Source organism: Parus major, chromosome 19 (genome assembly GCF_001522545.3).
Source record: "Parus major isolate Abel chromosome 19, Parus_major1.1, whole genome shotgun sequence".
Lineage (NCBI taxonomy): Eukaryota > Metazoa > Chordata > Aves > Passeriformes > Paridae > Parus > Parus major.
In genome coordinates this window covers 3,119,096-3,133,137 of record NC_031787.1, presented here as the reverse complement: position 1 = coordinate 3,133,137, position 14,042 = coordinate 3,119,096, and the positions used below count along the sequence as shown (strand labels likewise).

The 14,042-nt window shown below is 46.5% G+C and overlaps 1 protein-coding gene across 10 annotated transcripts in view; it reads right to left on the bottom strand.

The window, feature by feature from the left end:
• The window catches only part of COL26A1 (collagen type XXVI alpha 1 chain), a 168,943-nt gene that overhangs the window by 40,289 nt on the left and 114,612 nt on the right, over window positions 1-14,042 (bottom strand). For 8 of the 10 annotated variants that reach the window (XM_033518891.1, XM_033518889.1, XM_033518890.1 and 5 more), the window contains one exon: window positions 10,147-10,188. The exons of the other annotated variants lie outside the window; for them this stretch is intronic. In XM_033518891.1, coding sequence (XP_033374782.1) covers window positions 10,147-10,188 — 42 coding nt within the window. The remainder of the gene's footprint in view (window positions 1-10,146; window positions 10,189-14,042) is intronic. 10 annotated transcript variants of the gene reach the window in all.

Sequence of the window (14,042 nt, the reverse complement as noted above, 5' to 3'; positions counted from 1 at the left end):
ACATGAGATGTGTGCCTGAGCTTCCAGTCTGGATACACCCCTGTGAGTGACCTAAAGCAGTGAATGATGACTCTGGGTACCTTGTTAACCTGGCACTCCTGCTTTGTTAACTCCTGCTGTGCATAATTTCATTATTAAATACTTGCACACTTCAGCTTCTCAAGCCTGAAAGCCCCACAAGTCTTCAAACTCCTCAGTTAAATCCTAACGAGAGAAGTGTGGTAAAAGCTTGATACCAACGGGCTCTGATGATTTCAGCACAATTATCACAGTGGCACTGGGGGCAGTAAAAGAAGAACCAGCCCAGCTTTCACCATGGGGCCACAGGTCAGTTTTGTGTGAAAAGGCAAAGAAACCTCTTGGCACTTCTGCCCCATTTCTCAGCTCTGACAGCCCACACTCATTTGTACACCCAGAGTCTCTGCAGAATATTAAAAGAGCTTTTGGTTTCCCTACAGCCAGATGCTCAGTAGATATAAATTGCACAGCTCAACTGAAGTCAAGGGATCAAGGCTCTGTCTCTCTTTTTCTTGATGGATTGCTCCAAAATTTGTGTTTCAGAGGGGAGGTGGAGGAGGTGGTTTATAGCATATGAAAGGGGAGAGAATTCTGGAATCACAAAGCCTTTGTTTAAACAAATAAAGTCTTTGCAGCCAGTTTTTTTCAAGACCATATTTTGCTATTACAAGAAACTTCAACCTTGCAATGCAATGGGGCGTAGCATGCAGGCAGGCTCGGGGACATGAGAATCACATCTGCAGCTCATGCTTCAACCTGCTCACACTCCAAACAACACACTTCCCTCCTCCCAGGATCACTTTCCTTTCATCCATTGTTAGTTTAATGTAAAGAACCTGTAAAGGATCCAAGGTCAAAGGATGAAAAAGGACCAAATGTAACATATATACAGAGAAACAAATGAAATAACTTGACTCTTGTGATACAACATCTAATAAAGTCAGCCATGGCCATGGCCAAAGAGGGCAGGCTGGGTTATCCCCAGGGCAGGGGAGCAAACCAGAGCTGCCAACAGCCCATGTTGGAGCACTGGGAAGGCAGCAGCAGCTTCACTGTGTGAAACTCAACCCAGCAGCTCTGACTGTGCAGCACCAGCTCTGCTTGGAGCAGCTCCTGCACCACCACAGCCACGGCTCGGGCTGCACTGCCCTGGCAGAACAGTGCCACACACTCCAGAAGGTCCAGCTGGAAGAACATTTTGTCTGTCAAGCAGACCAGCTTTTCTCAGCAGACACACTCCACCAGGACAAGTTCAGAGCAGTCTCAGGGCAAAACTGGAAGAACTAAATTCACCCAGTCAACCACGTTTCTTTGCAAAGAGAAAAGGATGAGCTCTAAACTCCCAAGGGAAATATGAAGCACAATTAACTCAGTGAGCACCTAGGATCTCATGCACTGATGTTATATTTGACACTCTTGAGAGAAACCACCAGACCACAGATCCCTCCATCCCCTTACTGCCACACACATACACACACTTTAGCCAGAAAAAGAACAGTGACACTTTCTGACACTGGCACAGGAGGAATTTCAAGTCAAATTCCACAGCAGAAATATGAACACAGATCTTCTGTGCCTACCTAGGTGGCCCTCAGCTGGGGGACAGCCAGCCTGGGCTTGCATCTCCACCTCTCTTTAATTTGTCTGATTTGACCCTTCCAGCCTTTTTACATGGTTACTGAGTTTCCTTAAGTAGTTTATGTTCTGGCCCTTTGCAAAAGCTTTCGCCAGTGCTTGTGAAGGATAGCAGGCCCAAGCCATAAATCACAGCCAACCTGGGATCTGTTTTTTCAACACATTTCCTCTAATGAGAGTCAGATGTTGGCTAGATAGGTTTTATTAATTGTGCTTGTTTAGAGTGGGCTGTGTGTGCAGCTCTGCAGCAGGGTTTGAGCAGTGAAAGGCAGAGGGCTGACAGCAGGCAGGGAGGGGATGGACACCTCTGCCACCCAGTAGCCTCTGGCCTGAAGAGGAAAGGCTTGGGAATCAAAGGTCTGGAGAGCTGCAGAGGGGAAGGTTCCCACAGCTCCAGTCCCAGCACAGCCAGAGCAGGAGCTGTTTCTGCAAGGGGAAGCTCTCTGAGTTTTGTTTAGTGTAGCATCATTAAGCATCACTGCTCTGTTTACTGCCCTGATATTTACTTGCTGTGTGTAAAATCACAGAATATCCTGAGTTAGAAGGGACTCAAAGATCATCCAGTGCAGCCCCTGGTCCTGCACAGACACCCCAACAATCCCAGTCTGGGCATCCCTGGAGTGGTGTCCAAACCCTCCTGGAGCTCTGGCAGCCTTGGTGCCCATTCCTTGGGGAGCCTGGGCAGTGCCAGCACCCTCTGGGGAAGAACCTTTCCCTGATATCCCTGAGACAGCTCCAGGCCATTCCCTCAGATCCTGTCACTGGTCACCACAGAGGAGAGATCAGTGCCTGTCCCTCCTCTTCCCCTTTTGGCAATGACAGTGGCAAGGGAAGGGCTCTTCTGGGCAGGAACTGTCAGAGCCCTGATGCTGGGACAGAAAGGCCAAGTCACCCAACCCAGAGAAGAGCTGTGCACTCAGAGCCTCCTCCTCCCAGCATTTCCCATGTCCAGCTGCACAGAATCTGTGTTCTGGCTGAGCTGCACACATTGCATGCTCCACATCCCTGTGCCTGAGCCACAGCCCCACCTTTCACCCTGCATTTACACACCACATGTCCTTCTCCTCACTCAAGAGTGGGACTCATGATCCTTCAGGGTCCCTTCCAGCTCAGACCATTGTGTGACCCAGGTTCCAGACTGGGACAGCCAGAGCACCGTGACATCTCACTCAGCCTGGTCATCAGCACAATTAAAACATCTCCCACGGGAGCCTGGAGCTCAGAAAAAACTTTAGATGGTCTAAGAGAAACTTAAAGATGGTTTCTTTGACCAAAGAGGGTTTGCTCTTTCCCACAGTTTTCACATCAGGATTTTGCAGGCTGGAATGTTTTATCTTCACCTGGAAATTGTGAGTTATTAGGTTGCCTATCAATATGAAACAGAACACCTCCAGAATATTTTTGCCTTTTTACCTTCATTCCAGATAATTCACCATCTCTGCAACAAGACCCCAACCACTGCCAAAATTCCCCCATTTGTAATGTCTCTCATATCTCTATTATAACAACCCTTACCCTTAACTTTACTGGCTATCTTTAAAAAGCAGCTCAGATTTCCTTTCTTATGAGAACTGCTATCTGATCCTTTTCCGCTTGTAAAGTGTTCATACTTCATTTCTGTGTCTACTTTCTTCTTTTCCTTCTTAAAGAGGGAAAGGCTTTTATTTTTTTCATAAACAAACAATAAATATTTTTTCATTATCATGATATTTGGTGACTTTGAAATGTCTGTAAGAAAAAACCTCAATAAAACTGAGTGGAAAGGAAATTTAGCTCAAAATGCAAATTCCTCCAAGTTGTTGGAGCAACAACTGCTATTCAAAAAGCTACACAAAATTTGGTACATGGTTTCAAGTGAAAAAAAATGGGTGAAATTTTTAGAAGTTTTGCAATATTATCTCTAGAGGTCTTTCCCTTAAATGATTTTTCATACCTTCTGAATTAAATGTTTCAGCCTTAAGGTTTGAATAGCATTCTTTTCAAAGCTCACTTGAATTAAAAATAAATGAAGAAATTAAATAGTCTTAAGTGAAAATAAATGGTTTCGCTTGGGTCAAAAGAAACAATTCTGGTCGACTCAAAACCCATATTTTAGTTATTACACTGTGTCAAAACCTTAAAATTTTCCATTTCAGATTCTCCCAAACCATTTTGCTTTCCATCTTTTTTTTTTAATTTGGCAAATCAAACCAAAACCCCTCCATTATTCACCCAGGTCTATTCTTAAACAGCTCACATCACTCACATTGTTTTATTTAAGATTTCACACATGCACATTCACTAATTTTATCCATAATTCCTCTCAGCCTGGGGATTTGTGCTCTTCCCCATCCTGCTGGTGAGGCTGGTGCTCCACCAGTGTTTGGAATTTGATCAGGGTCATTTATTCACAGGCAACCATCAGTTGTGAGATCTGTGTCCAATCCATCTCTATCTGCCAGAGGAAGGTTTAGCAGGGAATGGCTGGCTTGTGATGCAACATGTTTGGATAGAAATGCATTATCTTTATTTTTACAAGCACCAAGGATATTTCATTAATGCAGCCTGACTGAAGATACCCTGAAAACAAAGATTTTGTCCAGTGTGAGTTTGCTAAAGCCTGGCTGCCTGGAGCTGCTGACCCTGCAGCTCCAAGTGATGCTGGTGGCACTGGGGCTACTCAATAATTTTGGTAATGCATCAAACAAGCCCTCCCCTGGTTCACAGCTGGAGCAGACAAAGCAAATAAAAGGACAGAAAATAAGGTGGATGAACAATATGTATCTACAAACCTCTCACAGCAAGACAGGGTGAATTTAAACTAGATGAAGTTCCCAAATTAAAAGAGGGACACACGCTTTCCAGCCAAGGAGCTGAGGGCACGATGTCCACAGGGCCTGGGGCTCCTTCCCAAGGGAGAACACTCCTCCTACAGCTGCTCCAGTCCTCACTATGCCAAAATCCCATTTCTGATACCACCATCGTTGAACTAAACTCATTTCTCCCTCAATCCCTGCTCTGTGACATGGAGAGAAACTTCATGGGACCTGACCCCAGTGAAGAACGCACAGAAACTCCACTCCACTCCAAACTTCATCTCACACTGAGATGGCTTCACATCCTTACAAACCAGACTGCTTTTCCCTGCTGGGAGGAACAATCAGGGGGAAAATGCAGTCAAAATATGGTGCAGTGTAACATGAAATAAGGAAGCAGACAGGACAAAAGGAAACATTTGAATCAGGCTCACCGTGGAGTCTGCAGGGACTCTCACAATATTGGTTCTGCACCTGTGTAATGCAGGTCAGGGAATCTCTCACAGTCTCGAGCCAAACAACGTGTGCTGAGCTGGGGTTTGTGTTTCATAAAGACACTCCAGAGCCAGACAACCAAGGTTTCGTTAGTGAACTGCATCCAAAGTTAACCACTGGATAGGAAATAAGCATCTTGTTTCCAGTTGGGATTTCTGACCTCAAATTCTACCCCTGCTTTGTGTTTTATTACTTGGGTCTGCAAAGCTGCAGGGCAGCTCTAGGGCTGGACACCTCCTCTCTGCACAGTCCCTGTAACCCACAAACGTGTGACATTCAGGATGCTCAGTCAAGCTCTATTTATTCCTCATCCAGAACATTTACCACTGGCTTCCTTTAGCCAAGACAAAAAATCAGCTGAAAGACCAGTAAGGAAAACAACTCTTTAAGCCACTGAAAAGGATTGTCAGAATTCAGAAGAATTTGGCTCAGTGAGCATCAAAATACTACATTTGCACATTCTTTCTCCAGTAAATGCTCGATGATGATGACAATGATGATGATGATGATGATTGTTATTGTTACTATTGCCAGGGGCACTTCTGCAAAGGTTCAATTTCCCATGTCAGCATTTCAGCCTCAGGTTTTACCCCACCATGGTTTGTCCATTCTCCCCCACTCCCTGGGCCCAGAGCTCTCATCCAACAGCCCTGCCCTGCACAGTGACCACCACTGAGCCCTTGGGAGCTGGGCTGAAATGCTTCAGGGGTACAGGACACCCTCAAGGACCCTCACTCTGCCTGATGTTCTCGTTACCCCTTGCTGGATTTATCTAAATCCCCCTGAGCTCAGCAGTGCTCCTTACAGATCAGAGCAGCAGGAAGAGGAATCCTTTCCACATTCCTCTGCAGCTGTGATTTTGTTCTCCAGGACACCCAGGGACCTTGAGGTTTCAGGGGACCCAGCAAATCCCTCACATCCTCTGGTCTCCATAACGTGAAGAACAAGGTAACACTTGCATCCCATTAGTGCTGAGCACAGAGCTGTGCAAAGCACTTTTTGTTTGGGTTTGTTTTCTGTTGTTGCCTTGTTAACTTTTGGGTGAAGAAAAATTAGTAAAGGAAATATCTGCTTGGGCTTAGCCAGACACATTTCAGTTTCAGCTTCAGATTTTTAACTCTTCTAAAGAAGCCACACCTCCAACACATTTCAGATTGAAAAATCAAAGGATATTCATAATCAAAATGTTTTCCAGGATTTCTGCACTCTGTTGTTTTAATCCAAAACTCACTGAACACTTCCCAAACATGGGGATCTATTCACTTTCTGATGGGACCAAGCCTTTAATCACCATTTTCCCATTTGAACTTTCTCTGACCTGTGACATGGACCCAACGTCCCCTAAGAGACCTCATGCTGGTGGCAGTTTGAGGAGCTTCCTTTTGTGGTTCTAGATGATTCCACCCTGAAACTCTCCTTAAAAATGCCTTAAATGGCAAGTTTAGACCCATGAATCTGGGGAGATTTCTCCTGGAACATGGCAAGCATTGGGTAAGGCTGGGTGTCAGCCAATCTCCTCTCCCACGCCTGTCACCCCACACACTCTGCCTCAATATTATGTTACTCTTACAGCTGTGGAGGTTTGGACAATGAATTTTGACCCTCCCTCTGAGCACTGATGAGGAACAGGGAGAAGAGCCAGTGAGTCCAAAATGGACAAACCCAGATTTGCCTACAATACACCATGAAGGAACTGGATACCTCCAGAGGCACCTCCATCCTCCAACCCCACACCATCAATAGTCACTCCTGAGCACCAGGCAACAATTCACTGGCAAATGAGCTCCAAGCAGGGCTTTGAAATGACACAGCTCGAGCTTTAGAGGCCGATGCACAGTCACTGGTGCCTGCTGCCACGTGATGCCACTGGCAACAGGGGTGATTTTGGCACTTTAAAACAAGCACGGGGCCAGATTGCAATGGGAAGCAACAACCATAATTCTCCTGCAGTCAGAGAGCTCCTGGATTTTGTACCCACTGAGAGTTTAGCCCCAACAGCACAATACAGAAACTTGAGGGCACTTCATCAAATCAAAGCTCTTAACTGTTTAAGTTCATCTTTCTCCATGAAATGTGTCTGCAAGACACTCTCAGGCACTTCACCAGAGTTAATTGCCTGAACCCAAACCATCACAGCCCACAAATCCTTTAAACTTTGAGAACTGACTTAATGCTGAACAGCTGCCAGGCTCTCGCTCGCCCAGAGTCATGGGAACAGCTTTTCTTATCGATAAATGGGGATTCCTGTGTGTGCAACACCCAGGAATGGCACTGGAAATGCTTCTGCCTGGAGATTAGAAAATGCCAGCAAAAAACATGCTAAGTGCAGCTGGAGGCCAAGCAGGATGCACATTCCCACCAAACCATGGCCCAGTCCCTTTCCAGAGGTGTGGAATGAGGGCAAGGGGGTGCTGGAAATGCTGTGCTTCCACAGGCAAGGCTCTCCTCAACAGGGAAGCACTGGGCTACCAAGAACCATTGGGAAATGAGGACTTTAATGGTGACAATTGCATCAGAACAAAAGCAATCTCCTATTTTAGTCTAATTAGTGCTGTGCTAAATCATCAGACCTTGCCTTTTGCAGTGGAAAGAGACACATCTGTGAGGCTCCTCTGCTGCATGTGGTTTGTATTATCCTCTAGCACAATATGCATAAACTAATGCTGTTCTACACTTACACAGCACCTCATCTGGAAATCTGAAAGCGATTTATGAATGGTGGGCATCTGTGACATTTTACAGATGGAAATCGAGGCACAGAGGGATTCAGTAATTAGCCCCAGACTTGCACAATGAGTCAGCTGCAGAGCAGAGCCCATTTTTTGTTCTGTACTAACATCTAGTGTCCAAACACAGAGGGAGAGGAGTCTTTCTCCCCCAAAAAGTGTACAAGCACACCTAAAATACCACCCATCCCTGTGTTCAGACCAGGACTGTTGAGGAACAGTCAGAGTGAAAGCACAGCCTCCCCTGGCACACAGGTCTCTTCATTCTTGCAATACAAACACAGGCAAACAGAAGGGTTAATATGCCTGAAAGTTTGTCTGCTTTTTCCACATCAGTTGATCTAATAAAAAAGATTGATTCTCCCCACAAATCTGGCCTCACTTTAACAAATCATTTGATTTGACACAAAGGACTATATTCAGATAGTTTAAATTCCACTTCACTCTCTGAAACTGAAGTTTCTAATGGGCTGAAGCCTCAGAAACAGCCAATAGCAAAGGCCAGGCAGAGACACCCACCTTGGGAAGGGCTGGAGGTGCCTGAGTGCAGCCAGAAGCATCTGCAGATCTCTCTGTACTGCAGTGCTTAGGAGCCCATGAGGAACATTGCAGTGTGAAAGAAAACACCCAGACCTTCCTGTACCTTTGAGAAATACAGCAGCAGCTCACACTCCTGGAAGCCTCCCAGAGGTAAACATAACACTGTTATTACCTGCCCACCTTGCCTGAAGTGAATACCCAACAGGACAGATGTTGAAAAGGGCACAGCCACCAAGGGAGAAACTGAAGCACAAAGTTTTAAGGAAACAAATCACCACTTTAAAAAGACAATCCAGAATTAAGAGTGGTCTGTGGCAGGATCAATAATGAGGACTGCAGAAAATGTAGATATAATTTCTGCTGACACAGTACTTTCCCATGTGTCCTTGGACACGCCATCAGTTCCCCCACATGGCAGCTCCAGCATGAGGGTCACTGTGGTGAAAAGAACATTTGTGTGCCAGGACATGCCCAAGTTAACAGGGGGGGAGTCAGCACCCCAAACCACAGCAGAGACCAGAAAAGGGAATGAGGACAGAAACAAGAACTGAAGGATCATTCCCTCCCAGAAGGATTGGGACTGGCTTCTCTATTCAGACAATGATTTTTTTCCTGATACAGTAAGAACTAAGAATTTCAAGGAAGTTGTTATAAATTCCAAATGATCTCTGGTCTCCATGGTGAGCACTGGGAATAGTGTTGGGCATCTTCAGGGTCTCAGCCAAGGGATGCAGCACTGCAGATTTGACACAGATCCTTCCCAGGCTGCCCTCTCTGCCCTGCTTGGCTGCTTCCCACTCCTCCAGCTGTGCCTGGGACCCAGGGCCAATTCCAGCCTGAACAAACATTCCATGAGGAATCAGCAGCACTTGCTGTGACACCCCTGGCCAGAGCACACAGAAATGAACTGCAGCTACAGCAAGAAGCACAACTCCATAGAGGGTGGGGCACAAGACTGGGGCTTGTCCTAACCTGAGGCTTCATAGGAGCTTCTGGGCTGTTGAGACACGGATTTTTCTGGTGAGTGTGTGTTCTGCAAGGAGAGCAGAGAGGCAGAGCAGTGAGAGCTCCTCATGCCCTGTCACACCACTGCCTATCCCAGCACCTGGGATAACTCAGCATGTGCTGCTTCAGAGCTGCCACGATTTTCATCTACCACAAAACCTGCATGTGGCCATCAGGCACAAAGACTGCCACATAAATTCCTGCTTCTCACTGATTAACCATCACTGGAGATACATTTTGGGATTTAAAACCTTGGCTGTGTTTTTGCATCTGCACCAGAGAACTTTCAAGTGACTTTTTGACATGGGTTTGGAGACACACCAGCAAGCAACAAATCACCTTTCATTCCCTTTCAACCTTTAAAACCATTTTGGTTTCCTCAGGAGAGGCTGTTCCAACACACTCAGACATGAGGAGACACCAGGCTGCTGGATGCCAGTGGCTGAGGAACCTCTCTCCTCACAGGAGAGCCTGCAACTGCAAATAAATCCACAGCCACCCTCCCTCTGGGTACTCACCTCATCAAGTAACCCCGTTCCTGGCTCTTCTCAGCATCCCACCCCAAAAGATTGAGAAGCATGAGCAGGTTGGGGGTAACAGAGGCATGAGTTTTAATGGCAAGGACAGCACAACAGGTACCCTGAGACAGCCCCAGGAACCTGGTGTCCTCTCTACAGTGAACCAAGCAGAAAGGAGGAAAGTGAAAGCAGGATGGCCCTTCCCAGGCACTCATCAGGTGCCACCTGGGCAGTCCCCAGAGAGAAGCAGGCCATTCCCAGCTCCCTGAGGGAAACTGAGGCAAAGAGCAGGCAGAGACTCACAGACCCCCCCTCCCCTCCCACAAGCCAAGGACATCCCTGGCTGGCAGAGACCCCCTCCCCCAGGGGTGCTGGGGGCTCTGGCTCTCCGGGAAGCCCGTGGTGCCCACTTACGGTCCTGGCTGGGAAAGGAGCCGAGCTGGCGGCCAGAGGAACCTGCGGGGGGAGACAAGGAATTATCACCGGGCTCGTGGCAAACCCTCCCCCTGCACAGGAAAAGTTCACTCAGCTGGCAGAGCACAACTTGGTGAGGAATGGAAGTGCCTCCATTGCCCCTGTGCCAGCAGCAGCCCCGGCCCCTCCCAAGGGCTGAAACAGCCCTAAAACAGCCCCTGCCTCCTCTGGAGATGATGCTTCCAAGAAATACAACCTCAGAAAAACCTCCTGAAGGGAACAGGCTGCAGCATCCACTCTGGCTCAGTGTAGAAGGGGCAGGGGTTGGATCTGGGGTGGTTTTTTGGGGTAATGGCAGTCGCTGCTTCCATCACACACAATGGGGAAAAATGGTCCCAGGTGCAAGGAGGGAGAGCAGCTGCTGTTGTTTTGGCTGAGCCCTGGGGAGAAGAATCCAGCACCTTTCCAGCAGCTGGTGCATGTGCTAAAAATTATGTTTGTGACAAGAAGAGATCAAATCAAGGTGGGGGGAAGGCCTTTAGCAGTACGGGCACAGTAACATCTCCTAATGCTTGGGAAAACAGAGCACACTTCAGAGGGGTGTCTGCCCCCAGCTCTGCCAAAGACAGCTTCTCAGCTGGTTTGATCACCTTCCCTCTACAGACTTTTTCTGTTTCTGAGTGTAAAGCCAGAGATGATGACTCCAATTGCCTTTATAACCAGCCTGAGGTCTGTGAAGACCTAATTATTTAAGCCTGTGAACCACAAAGCACTTTCATCTGGAAATATATGAGCAAATCAGTATCTGTGTTTTGTGAATAAAAGGGTAATAAAAGGAAAGAGAAAAATGCCAAACAAGCTGAGAAAATAATTGTCTTAGTAGGAAAAACTTCCCCCAGCAGTGGAGGGTGACAGTCCCACTGAAGTGATGGATATTAGTCATGATCAGCACACATAAAACCATCTTAAAGATACTAACTGCAAACAACTGTTACAAGAGTGTGTTTGTTGTAGCAGTGTCTAGAAACATCACATTAAAACCAACCAAACAAGATCAGATAATTGCTTTGAATGTGTTTTTTGTTAGTTTGGGGTCCTGGATGGTTTTGTTCAAAGGCCTGGGAAGCTGAGCAGCCAGTTTGCTCAAGGTCCTCCTTCTCATCCTCACTGGGAGGAACAGGAGATGCTGGTGCATTTTCACCAGTGCAAATCTGGACAATGTCTGGAGTCCCTCAGGACCCTCACAGAGTCACTGAAGCCCACACACATTTCTTTGAAGGATGATACTTCAACTTCCCTCCAGCTCTGCTGCGTCACTCAAGCTTTAAAGCACACAAGCAGTGATAATGGGCCAAGGCCAGTCCCACAGCCAGTTTTACATTCCCCCTAAACCTTTTCTATGAGGAAAATACATAGAGACTTGACTGCTGGTGTGACTCCCAGCAGATGTTTTCATAATGTTGGGTAAATCTGGGACATGTGGATGAACAGAAACCTGCCCAGAATGAACTCCAGCACTATCTTATTCCCTTTCCCTTAAAGAAATCCCGTCTCAGCAGGATCTGACCCCAAGACCCTCACAGGATTGCCAGTGTGGGGAATCTTTTCAGCTAGTTTAATCCAAGATTTGGGATTCAGTGATGCTCATTCAGCAAGGACATGGCAAATCAGATCCTTGAGGGGATGTTGCCATAAATTCCTACCATGTTTTTAATAAGATGAGCAACCGTGAGCTCACAGCACTCCTCCTCCCACCACCCCGAGCAGCAGGAGCCAGGCAGCAGCATTTGCCTCTAGGAAATGCTGTGGGGACAAGGGGATGGCTGTGCTGCAGCCTTTCCTGCATCCCCAGTGCCAGGGGCCTCCAGGTTGTGTCAGCTCTGGCTGCAAGCCCATCTCTGGGCTGAGAGAGCAGGCAGGAGGGTCTGGGACACATCCTAAGGCTGGATCCTGGCTGGATCACAGGGCCACTGAAGTGCAAGCATAGAAAACATGGCATTCATTGAGTGAGCATGGCCAGGAGCACTTTTGCAGCAGGAACCACACAGGGCAGTCCCAGCCTCCCACAGAAACCTCCCTCCACAGAGTCCAGCTCTGGATCCTGTCAGATGTGGCAGGTGTCTGAATCTCCTCCCTCTTTTTATAGGTCTGCCTTAAGACTGCAGCAAGCCACAGTAATGCCCTGCTTTACAGAAAACCAGTCCCACCCACCCTGTGGCTACAGCAGCCACAGGATTGCAGCTGAGGACTGGGATGCAGCTCCAGCACCTTCTCCACCTCCCAGGACAGCAGCAGGGCAGATCTGTATCCTTCTCCTCATGTCCTGCTCTTCTCTTCTCTTATCCAGGTCAGGTACCAGCACAGCCACCTCTCAAAGAGCCTAAAATCTGGTTACCCTTGGCCACATCAGCTGCAAGGGGAGTGCAGAGAAACACGAATCAAGCTCCACATTTTAACCCCAAGTCTGGCAGAAGCCTCCCCTTTGCTCTGAGGCTGTCAGTGCAGCCTGGGGAGCTGCATCAAGCTGTTGATACTCAGTGAAGGGGAAAAAAAATTACTCTTGTCTTTCACATTTGAGGACTTAACATAAGATCAACCAAGCACATCCTGCATGAGATTTTTGGGAATGGGTGGTCACAGAAAATGGCAAGTCTCTTTGGTGCTAGAAGCCCTGCACCACTACAGAGCATAAACATTACCTGCAAGCCATAACAAAATGCTCAAAACCACATGGTTTTGTGCTCTTATCCACATAATAGAATAATCACTATGCAATAAATTTTCTTTCATCATTCAACCATTAACAGCAACTTCAAACCACCGAGTTCTGCTTCTACTTTGAGAAGCAGAGAAAGATTCCAGTTTAGTCCTTTCCAGATTAAATTACATAAACGTTTAATGCCTTCTGCAAGATCTGCAGAGTCAACAAAAATACTAAAGGCCAAATCCAGAGGGATCCTGTTAACCAGCTCAAGATCCATCTAGAGTCAAACAGCGAGGACAGAAAGTTTCTCCCTCTGCACAACAGTGTCAGGTCAAGATCAATGACATTAAAAAAATGTTTACTAGGTCTTCTCTGTAATAACAACAAGAAAGAAAAAATTAAATCTCAAGAATTGCAAGAGAAAGGCCAGTCAAAGGTAGAAATGTATTCCACACCCCTGTGCAGAGAATCCATTTCTGGACTTCTGCCTAAAGCTCTGCATCCGCCTTGTGCTGGCTCAACCCCCATTGCTCTTGGCAGGTGAGATAGAAAATTGGTTATAAAATGAGCTCTATATTTTATAAGTTTCATAAACATTTTTTTGAAAAAAAACTGGAATATGAGGTATTCTCAGAGATTCTGTGCCAGAGAGTAATGTGGTCTAACTTGGAAACAGAGTTACCACCTGTTCATGGCAACTGCTCTTTTAATCTTCATTTCTGTTTTATGAGCTGACCAACACTATTTTATTAGCTGACAATTAGTTTAGGTTGATTTAATTAAGCAAAACTGAGTACAATCCCTCTTTCTTCCAGGGCAAATGTTCTGCAGGATTAGGGGTATGAGCAACTTGGAACTTGTATCAATAAAGCTAAATTCCAGATCTTTTTGTCAAAAACAATCACATAACTGTCCAGGTAAATATATGTCAGTGGACACAGAGATGTTCCAAGTGTTCTAAGAGAAAAAGAGGCGTTCTAAGGGAAAAAAAAAAAAAAAAAAGAGAGAAAAAAATATGTCCTAAGAGAAAAAGAGATGTCTTAAGAGGAAAAAGGCAGACTCTGACTGCCTGAGGAAATCCAGAGGTGATCGTTTGGCACTTGTGCTTCAGTTTGACTGGTTTGAGTTGCCACCTTTGCTTTTAGAATGAGTATCTGCACCTCACAGAGGGAAACTGCCAGATAAGAAGGAG